Source organism: Salvia splendens, chromosome 16 (assembly GCF_004379255.2).
Source record: "Salvia splendens isolate huo1 chromosome 16, SspV2, whole genome shotgun sequence".
NCBI classification, from domain to species: domain Eukaryota; kingdom Viridiplantae; phylum Streptophyta; class Magnoliopsida; order Lamiales; family Lamiaceae; genus Salvia; species Salvia splendens.
Window position 1 is genome coordinate 13,349,323 of NC_056047.1, and position 10,812 is coordinate 13,360,134.

The 10,812-nt window shown below is 39.1% G+C and overlaps 1 protein-coding gene across 1 annotated transcript; it reads left to right on the forward strand.

Annotated features, from left to right (window-relative positions):
• Positions 1-593: 593 nt before the first annotated feature.
• Positions 594-2,141, forward strand: LOC121772595 (protein RGF1 INDUCIBLE TRANSCRIPTION FACTOR 1-like). The gene is made up of 4 exons (XM_042169758.1): positions 594-921; positions 1,007-1,195; positions 1,359-1,574; positions 1,709-2,141. Exons 1-4 carry the CDS (start codon positions 919-921, stop codon positions 1,925-1,927), a joined length of 627 nt encoding a protein of 208 aa, XP_042025692.1. The 5' UTR covers positions 594-918; the 3' UTR covers positions 1,928-2,141.
• The last annotated feature ends 8,671 nt before the right edge of the window (positions 2,142-10,812 follow it).

Consider the following 10,812-nt stretch of genomic DNA (forward strand, 5'->3'; position numbering starts at 1 on the left):
TTTCAGTTTACTACCTTATCTGATACTGATAGTCTATTTATAAACATCCAACTGATACAAAAATATAATAATGGTGACAATTTAAGACTCGGCCTCCCAGCTAAATAAAATAAAAATGTTTGGCACCCTGTTTAGTAGAAGAGGCATGAATTATTCCCAACTGAAAATAGTACTAGAATTTCTATAATCAGCAATAAATATAGAAATTAATTTGTATAGTCAAATACTATTATATTATATCCACCACCAAATAAGATGTGGAGTACTTAATTTAGTGAACACCAAATTTTACAAAGATCTACTTATTTATGCTGAATACCATCGCAGCACACCATAAAATTCCCTTTTTCTTTCCCATTGATTGATATGACATTTATCATAAAATATCAACCATTAATACATCTTTCGTGTTAATCGATAAGATCAAGCCGAGAATATGTCATGAAAATGAAAGCCCACAAAAAAAAATCATTTTAATATTGCCATATTAAAAAAGAAAATCAGGTTCGGCCCAGCCTCGGAGCTAGGCCCGGACTTTGTTTATGTATGTAGACTTCAAAGCTTAGGAGATAAGAACAACACCACCCCACCCACCCGCCCGCCTCCTTTTCCACACACACACACACACACACCGCCTCCACTTGAAAAAACTTTCTCGACTCCACCTTTTTTTTAATTTTTTCTTCGCATATAGCAATAACTTTCCTATAGAAAACGCACGAACACACACATTACACGCACACACCACCATTTTCGAGCAATACGAATTTTCTCAAGGAGAAAACTTCACAGCAATTACCTCATAAAGACTCTCTCTGTGAAAAAAAAGGAAAAAAGAAGGCATTGAATTGATTCAAGCTGGCGATTGAAAACCAGGAAACCCCTGTTTTTGAAGTCAAGCCTAAAAACAGGAGAATCATGGTAAGTAATCCTCACTCTTCAATTAGGCATTTTGCTCACCCGATTATTCTCATTTTGCTAAACGTAGTTGATTGTGATTGAACAGGGAGGTGATAAGGAAGAGAACCGATGGCCGCCATGGCTGAAGCCTCTGCTGAAGGAGCAGTTCTTCGTCCAATGCAAATTCCACGCGGATTCGCACAAGAGCGAATGCAATATGTACTGTTTGGATTGTATGAATGGCGCTCTCTGCTCCCTCTGTTTGTCTCATCACCACGACCATCGCGCTATCCAGGTAAACCTTCATTCATTCACCTTTTCATCAAAAGAAAATATAAATTCCCCCTTTTTTTGGCATTTTTCCCCCTCTTTGAATGGTTGATTAGCAGCGTTGACTTTTCATTCCGCATTGGTTGATTGATTGTTTGTGATTTTTTCTCACATTGAATTGGGGGCAGATAAGGAGGTCGTCGTACCACGATGTGATCAGAGTGAATGAAATCCAGAAGTATCTGGACATAAGCTCTGTTCAAACATACATAATCAACAGCGCTAAGATCGTCTTCCTGAACGAGCGCCCTCAGCCCCGCCCCGGCAAAGGCGTTTCCAACACCTGTGAAGTATGCGATCGCAGCCTCCTCGACTCCTTCCGCTTCTGCTCTCTCGGCTGCAAGGTGCTAACATTCACCTTGCAATTGCGTTCACATTCCAAAATTGGACTAATAAATGATGGTTTGGTAATTTGGTTGATTGCAGACTAATTGTTAATTGGTAGTATAATAATTGACAATTGATTATTGATTATCAGATTGTGGGGACATCGAAGAACTTCCTGAAGATTCGGAGGCATTCACCGGAGAAGAAGGGGGCCGTGTCGGAGTCGGAGGACTCGTACAGCAGCAGCCGGAATACGAGCAGCTTCACCCCGTCCACGCCGCCGCGGACGGGGCTGAATTTCCGCTCCGCAAAGCGGAGAAAGGGTATTCCACATAGGTCCCCAATGGGAGGTCTCATGTTAGAAATATAGTCTCAAAAATGCTTTAATTAACCTTATGAACGAAGAAGAAAAGGGTGTAGCTCTGTTTGTGTTTAGCACTTTTTCTCTACCACATTGTATATAGAAGCCACTATTGTATAGAAATGTGAAATATAGACTAGACTAGACTAGACTAGACACAAAAAATAAGACAATGTGTAAAGTTCAGTGTGGAACTTGGAAATATAAGCCTATACTTTGTATATTTGCATTGGTCTCCTTTTGATTTCTCAAGTTGAGCTTTTGTTTTACCTAAATTTGGATTTGATTGAATCCAAATTTTAGGTTACTAAGCTGCAATGAGTATGATATTACCACATAGTTGAACTCAAGTGTTACAGGAAATGGGTATTCATGTTTTTTTGTTTGTTTTGGGCATCAATGAATAGAGTATGAAATGACTAATGAGATTAGGAAACTAAGAGATATGGTGTCCACTTGTCTAATTTGTGGAGATATTTTTCATGTTCGTAATTTCTATTTATTTCATTAATTAGTGTTCACTGTTCACAAACAGTAGGGTATTACTTCATCTTGTTCCACATGCCATGTTCGAGTTTCATAATCCACATTTGGGGAAATAATGCATATATTTTGGTTTGGAGTTATTGAACTTTTCGATGAGTTTTAAGTTCAACGGAATAAGATAATCCTTGATACGTTCAATAGCCCGCAACATGGTAGAGCACGCGGTAAATGCTAGGAATTGAATTTATGCGTTGTTTCGCATTTCCTGTTAGTGCTATGAATTGAATCTATGTATCGTTTCGCATTTTCTGTTAGTGCTATGAATTGAATCTATGCGTCTTTTCGCATTCCCTTATAGCCAATGATTTGAGTTTTTTTTTTACCTCAATTCAGAGGATATGATTTACTACCCTGCTTTTCACCATAGCAACTAATAAATATTACCACTGAAATAATATCAAATACTTGATCAGTCAACACAAGTTACACCTCTTGATTTTCACCACAGCATGATATTAAATTTTATGTCATACTCAATGTTAGTATGTTACACCTCTTAATTAACGGAAATAGTAGTTTGATTGGGCGTCATTATCTTTATCTTTTTAAAAAATAATCGAAAGAAAAGGGAAAATAGAGGGATTGTTATATTGAAATGCTAAATTTGGGATGATGAAATGGCTGAGGTAATTTACAAAGGGGCCCACCGGTGGAAGAAAATATTAAAATAATAATGGAATGTGTCGAGAGGTGATTGGTGGTAAGAAAGCCAGGTGTATTGATTCTTGGAATCCATGGTTTGGTTTATAATTTTGTTTTCTTGGTGGAGGGGTTTATTACAAGTTGCATTTTTGGTGGGGCCACGTTCATTTATTGCCGTTGATTTGATCTAATAATTCAATAGATTGGTTTACTTTTCATCGGCATCTCAAATTTCCATAAGATTGGGCTCTGCTACTTTGGTTGAATGAAGAACCGGAATATATAGACACAACATTCCTATATATATACTACTTCCGATCTTCTAAAAGTAAGGTGTAAAAGGACAATATGAGTTCTAATTCTAAATTAATAAAGTATATATGAGAAGAAAAAAAAATTAAAATACTGTTACTGAATAATTGGACTATTGAATAAAGTGTGGTAAAAGCATTCAAAAATAGAAATTTGGCTAATTTTATAGGACAAACATAATAAAAGAACTAATTTTTGGTGACATTCTTTTAGAGTTAATTTAATTGACAAACTTGTGTTTGTTGTACACATGATTGTAAGAATAAAAGGAACAACAAGAACATAATAGAGGTGAGAAATATTATTTGGAATGTTGGTGTCAGAAAAGCATAGTAATCAATTATTGAGCCAATGTAAGGGTTAGATTTTTTTTTTCTTAAGACGATATTGTTTTGCTATATTAGAATGCGGTTCGCAGCCATTAATTATTCCTAAAATACAAAGGCTAACTTCCTGTGTCGAAGTTTCAGACTAACTCCCAAGATAATTAATCTGATTTATTGTGTGTTTTGAACGATCATTGATTCACTCTCCTAGTATTATTTAGGATAACCATCTTATTTGTGGTACAAAACTAAGAAACTTTACCTTACCATATAATAGTAAGATTTATGGCATGCAAGAACCATATTAAGATCCTTCTTTTAAAGCGCTTCAAATATTTCATGTATGATTTTCAAGATTGGTCCCATGATGTCATGTAGCACAGTGGTTTGATTATATATAATTTCATATGATTTGTTTGACCATCATAAACTTGGGTTTGGTAGGTAGATTTTGGGATAAAAATTGACTAAATAACCCTCAAATAATCCGGGAAAAACACAATGGACATGTTCTTGCAAGTACTTTTACAAATTTATACTCCCTCCCGCGTCCACCAATAAGTGTACCATTTTGTTATTTTCGTCCGTCCATCAATAAATGTTTCATTTATTTTTTTACTATTTTTGGTAATGGCCCCATGCACATTCCACTAACTTTATTTCACTCACATTTCAATATAAAACTAAGATATAAAAGTTTATCACATGATTTCGAGCTTGGTTCAATATTCAATAAACAAATATTTTTTTGAAGAAAAAGGAATATACACATTATCGCTCCATAAAAACATGTGGAAAATATGAATTAGTGGTTTGCTCCCGTGGGAAATGCCACTAACTTATAGTAGGGTTGGGGAAAAATACTGTAATACCGTTATATCGGTCTTATCGTACTGAAAAGTACCGAACATACTGAATTTTTAGTATACCGTAATTTTCGGTATGGTATGATACCTTACCGAAAGTAAGAAAGATTTCGGTAAGGTAACGGTATGAATTTTCATATACCGCGGTATATCTGCATACTGAAATACGATATATATCGTATAATATAAATATAATTACATATAAAATATATTTTATATATGTTTAAAATATAAAATCTATTACGAAATAAAAATATTATTATAAATAAAATATATTTAATATATTTTTTAATTATAAAATATAAATAATATTCTATAAACTCAAATTATCTATTTTCATTGATGTTGAAAGTCAGGCATACCGCAAAAGTAAGGTATACCGAACTTCTGTGCGGTATACCAAAAATGAGGTACAATATCGGTATGAAATTTCGCCATACCGAAAATAAGGTATACCGAAGTTCGATATACCGAAAATTTTGATAAGGTAAATGTATGATTTTTTTCACATATCGAATTTACGATAAAGTATACGATATGGTGGTTTCAGTAAGGTATACCGTATCTACCCACCCCTAATTTATATTACTGTATGATTTTCGCCTTTTGTCCAATTTAATTCTAATGCACCCCCATCTTTGTTTATTAATCGATCATCCACTCACTTAACCTTTTGGAGCCGAAATGGAGGGTAAAAGAGTAATGAATATGCATACAATTATGACTTTGACCTTATCATCTTCTTATAATTAAGGGTGAAAATTTTAATATTGTTTAGAATTTTAATTTGGTTACTTAAACTTTGAATACTACATGGAGGCTATTTATCATAAAACTACATTTTTGCCATTGCTAGAATAAGTACCAAGATTTTGTATGAAAGCAAAAATTAGATCAGATTTTAGCATACTTCAATCAGTTGAGAATATATCTTGTAAAATCGAATCATAGGTTAGTGTTTATTTACTTTCTCTAAGTTTTTCTAACATTTTTTTTATCGATTTTCTCCCAAGTCCAAGAAAGTCAAACCACATAGATATAGAATTCTAGTACTCCGTATATATTAGAACGTAACTTGTAAAATCATTGAGAAATAATAATAATATAATTATTCTCATTCCCTTTCTTACGTTTCACACCAATTATCGGTTCTTCCTTTTGCAGAACCCTAATTTTCGATTATTTCTCCGGCCACGAGTGCTCATGAATTATCAGCCCAAATTGATACTCCCTCCGTCCCGCACTACTCGCACTTATTTCCTTTTTGGGCGTCCCAAGTTACTTGCACTCTTTCCATTTTTAGTAAAAATTTTCACCTACAGCCGTCATTGTTGACTTTACTATACACTCATTCCTTAATCTCCGTGCCGAAAAGGAAAGGGGCGAGTAGCCCGGGACGGAGGGAGTACTATTTACTAGCATAGAGTATGTATATAATACGATCCCTCAAATATATCCCAAACAATCAATAATATTAGTCAAATGTTTGAACTACATTTGGGAATTTAGGGGAATCACTGAGAGAACCCCAATAAAGAACAAATGAAGAAATCTCAATCAATGTCTAAGATGGATCTCGCATGAGGATTTATAAGTAGTTGGTCGATTTCCATCACGGAAAAATTATGTATACTCCATCATTGTTTCGTTTCGTGACAAAAATCATAGCCCCAACCGTTATTGTTACAAACTCAATAGTTCGGACTTTTGATATTAGAAATAGTTTAAGATATATTTGAAGCTCAACAAATAATCAGGGACTTTGTAATATTATCGATAGTTTGTGTCACATATAAAACATGGCATAATTCAAGTCTTTTAAAATAAATTAAATAACATTAATTGTTATTTTGGTTTAGTGTAAAAAATCACCACTCTTTTTGTCCTACTTATGTTCTAGGATCGTTACATTTGAAATGCACTACCATGTTTTTCCTTAGTGAGCCATTCTCCAAAACAGAAAAGGTGGTCAACTTTTAAGCCGCATTCTTGGAAAAGTTAAATCTCTAAGCATATTCACATCCAAAAAAAGTACAAGGCGTGATGACGTGCTTTATTAGGGTGAGATCACAAGATACAAATGTAATTATCATAATAAAATAAAATTGCTAACATTGTGAGGTAACACGGTGGGTTGTTTTACTAAAAATAAGTCAAATTTGGTATTCACTTTGTGGGTAGTGAAAGCCAAGTAAAGAGGCACTCGGAATGAGAAAGATATGTGAATCAGTCTCCACTCAAATATGATTTGGCTGCTTTCTTGCCCACCCCTTTTTATTTTTTTGTCCATAAAATATCAAAGTTAAAATATGATGACGAATATATACGTCCTACTACACTAGCACTATGAACCTTACCATAAATAAAAGATGACAACAAGTGGAATGATCTCCATACTTGTATTACTATTATTTAATATGGTAGCTGATGGAGTACGTACTAAACAAGCCAGCACAAAGCCCAAGAAAGAGTATCAGTTCGGCATGACTAAAGAGTATCAGAGTTCAGTTCGGCACAACCAAAGAGTTCGGCCTCAGCCTACAGCTCGGTAAAAGCCAACCAATCAAGCTCTGCCCTCAGATCGGCATCAAGCTCTACTCTCAGATCGGCAAAAGCTGCTCGGCAATAATTCAGCAGTTCGGTCTCAGTATTCGACCGAACTAGGAGATAGTGGACTCATGCAAGATTTCCACCTCCGCTACACCGACGATCTATTTAGTGGTGTCAAGCAGTCATTAACTCATGCAGGATAGTGGACCCATGCAAGGTCGCCACGATCTCCACGACATCCACTACCTAATAAATGCTGCATGCCACGATCTTGGTTCAATGTATAAATAGAACCTAGGTCAGATAGATTTCCTTCTTCAGTTAACTTCTGTTAAGCTCTCTAGAGAGAAAATAGCAAATAGCAAGTCTGTATTGTAAGCTGTAAGAAAACAGATCAAGCAATACAACCCTGCCCTCATTTCTTCCCGTGGACGTAGATTTACCTCAGTAAATCGAACCACGTAAATCCACCGTGTCGTGATCTGCTTTCTCTACCAGCATTTTACAAACACCAAAAATTCGCCGACTCATCACTGGCGCCGTCTGTGGGAAACAGAGAACAAAATTTGTGATAAAGCGAATTTTTGACCCTTTTCCACCCCAAAAAATGCATACCAGATCACATAACACTCATAATACCGTTCGTGATAACCGTGAGGAAGCTAGTCCAGCTCGCAGGTCTGAAAAACGGCCTCGGGAGACATCTACCTCCGGTTCTCACGAAGAAGGAGCAAGCCACTCCAGGAGTCATCGCACCGAGTCTTCCCAGCAGCCCAATTTAAATGAAGCTGTCAAGCTGTTCTTGGCCGAGAAGCAGGAGGAGTTCTTAACCTTCCTGCAGAAGAGCCAACAGCCGGAGAAGACAACGGCGGATTCTCCCTCCTCATCCAGACATGAAAGTCACTACCGCAGTAGTGACGTGTCTTCCAGGAGAAAGAATCCTCAACCTCAACATGCTCCTGCTCCTCCTCGGTACCGGAACCACAGGAGAACTCCATCTCCTCCGTACCGAAGAGATGTCGGGTTCGCCATGTACGGAGCATTAAAGACTCCGTTCTCGGACGATATCACCCGAACTCCTTTGCCGCGGAACTACCGGACACCGTCAATGACTTATGACGGGCTGGAGGATCCTCATGACTTCCTGGGACGCTATCAATATAATATGGCGAACCAGGGTCTCAATGAGGTCCACATGTGCAAGCTGTTCCCCGAGCTGCTCATCGGGAACGCCAGAAGGTGGTTCGACAGCCTTCCTCAAGGCAGCATCAGATCCTACCGAGATCTCATGGATGCTTTCCACAGGAGGTTCTTTCAGAAAGCGGAAGCCCGAATCACTTCGGCTCAGCTGCTTTCTATACGTCAAGGTCGCGACGAAAAGATCAGCGACTTCCTGACGAGATTCCATAAGGAATGCCTACAAGTAGATAATCTCAATGATCTACTTGTCATCTCGGCATTCCAAAATGGAATCCTGCCCGGAGCTCTCTACAGAAAGCTCGTGGAGTGCGGTCCGCAAACAGCTCAAGAAATGTGGGACATTGCGGACCAGTTTTCTCGTGCGGATGAGGCAGACCGTCGAAAACGGTCGTTAGACAGCTCATCCCAAGGAGACAAAAGGAAGCCCGATCAAAGCGACCAGGTGCTTCCTCGCCGAACTCCTTTTGAAAGAATTCAAAGGGCACCGGTACAAGGCAGATTGGGGCCACGTCTCAATCCTGAGAAGCCGCCCGCTCAGTTCGTACCATTAAACAAGTCAAGAGCGGAAATTTTCGAACTACATTCCGATATGTTCGAAAAACCAAAGCGGATGACGAAATCAGCCGCACGGCGACTTCAGGATCAATATTGCTCCTTCCATCAAACCCACGGTCATGATACCGAGGAGTGCCGAGATTTGGCTGCAGGTATTGATGTTCTTGTGAAAACAGGAACGTTAAAAAAATACCAAAGCAAGCAGCCGAAAAAGAACAACAGGCAGAGAAGTGCGAACTGCAATCCTCAGGATCCGAAAAGGCATGAGGATCCCGAAGACGACGACGAGCCGCAATACGATGGAGTAATCCTGACTATTGATGCTCTCCCTGCCGGGAAGACTAAGTCGTCCCTAAAAGCAGAACGCAGAGGTTCCAATCAAGAGGAGCCAACACACAAAAGGCTGAAGAAAGACGAAGTGATTACATTTTCAGATGCCGATCCCGTCCCAGCCATCTCTCCTCACCAAGACGCTATTGTCATTCAAGCCGGAGTGGCAAACAAACTGATCCACAGAGTATTTGTGGATACAGGAGCGTCAGTCAGCATTCTTTTTAAAGAATGTTTCGATAAAATGGAAGTGGATCCAGCTCGGCTCAGTCCGGCTCCACTTCCTCTGAAAAGTTTCGCCCAGGAGGACACCCGCCCTGAAGGTATTATCAGCCTTCCGATCACGGTGGGAAAAGCGCCTACAAGCTCCAATACGATGATCGAGTTCTTTGTGGTGAAAGCTCGGTCCCCGTACAACATCATCCTGGGGAGAGACTGGCTCAACATAGTTCGGGCCGTTTGCTCTACCTATCACCTCACCATCAAGATCCCCACTAAAGGTGGGATAGCGGTCATCCGAGGTGATCAAAAGAGAGCAAAAGAATGTCTGCAGATTGCGCTTAAAAGTGCCGAGCAACCAGTTCGGCACCATCAAGCATAGCAATCACAGCAACCGGAGTCAGAGGCAAGCGAGATGACCGAAGTCACTTCAGAGCCGAACTCAATGACCGTTCAGTTATACGAAGATGATCCATCCAGAGTGGTCAAGATCGGCTTCGCGGGAACGCCCCTACTTCGGGAAAAAACCATCCAGCTCCTCAAGGAGTATAAAGACGTCTTTGCATGGTCTCCGTTGGACATGACCGGAGTGCCCCCCGAGGTAATCACTCATCGGTTAAATATTGATCCTTCGGTCCGGCCGATAAAACAGAAGCAAAGACTCTTTGCGGCAGAACGAAGTCAAGTCATCCATGACGAAGTCCGTCAATTATTGAAGGCGGATGTGTTATTCGAAGTGAAGTATCCTTCGTGGGTGGCCAATCCTGTCATGATCAAGAAAAAGGAAGGAGGATGGCGGATGTGCATAGATTTCACCGATCTAAACAAGCACTGTCCTAAAGATTGCTATCCCCTTCCGAGTATAGATAAAAAAGTAGAAGCTTTGATCGGCTTCGAAATTTTCTGTTTTCTTGATTTATACAAAGGATATCACCAAGTGTTGATGGATGAGAGTGATGCTCCGAAAACAGCTTTCATTACCGATTTCGGCATTTTCGCTTATAAAAAGATGCCATTCGGTTTAAAGAATGCCGGAGCCTCTTATCAAAGGATGGTAGACAAGCTTTTTCGGCACCTAATCGGGAAACAGGTTGAAGTGTATGTCGACGACATAGTTGTCAAAAGCAAAAGCACTTCGGAGTACGAAGACAACCTCAAGTCCACTCTCAACGTGCTCAAGAAAGCCAACCTCAAACTTAATCCCCAAAAGTGTACCTTTTTGGTAGATTCGGGAAAGTTTCTGGGTTGTTGGGTTTCAAAGGACGGACTCAAGGCAAATCCCTCAAAAGTTCAAGTTATTCAGAACATGGTGATGCCGAAGTCCATACATGACGTGCAAAGGCTAACC

Excerpts from the sequence above, each read along its gene's own strand:
- LOC121772595 (XM_042169758.1), top strand. Across the intron at positions 1,196-1,358 it reads ACGACCATCGCGCTATCCAG|ATAAGGAGGTCGTCGTACCA; the intron begins GTAAACCTTCAT and ends AATTGGGGGCAG. Across the intron at positions 1,575-1,708 it reads TCTGCTCTCTCGGCTGCAAG|ATTGTGGGGACATCGAAGAA; the intron begins GTGCTAACATTC and ends ATTGATTATCAG.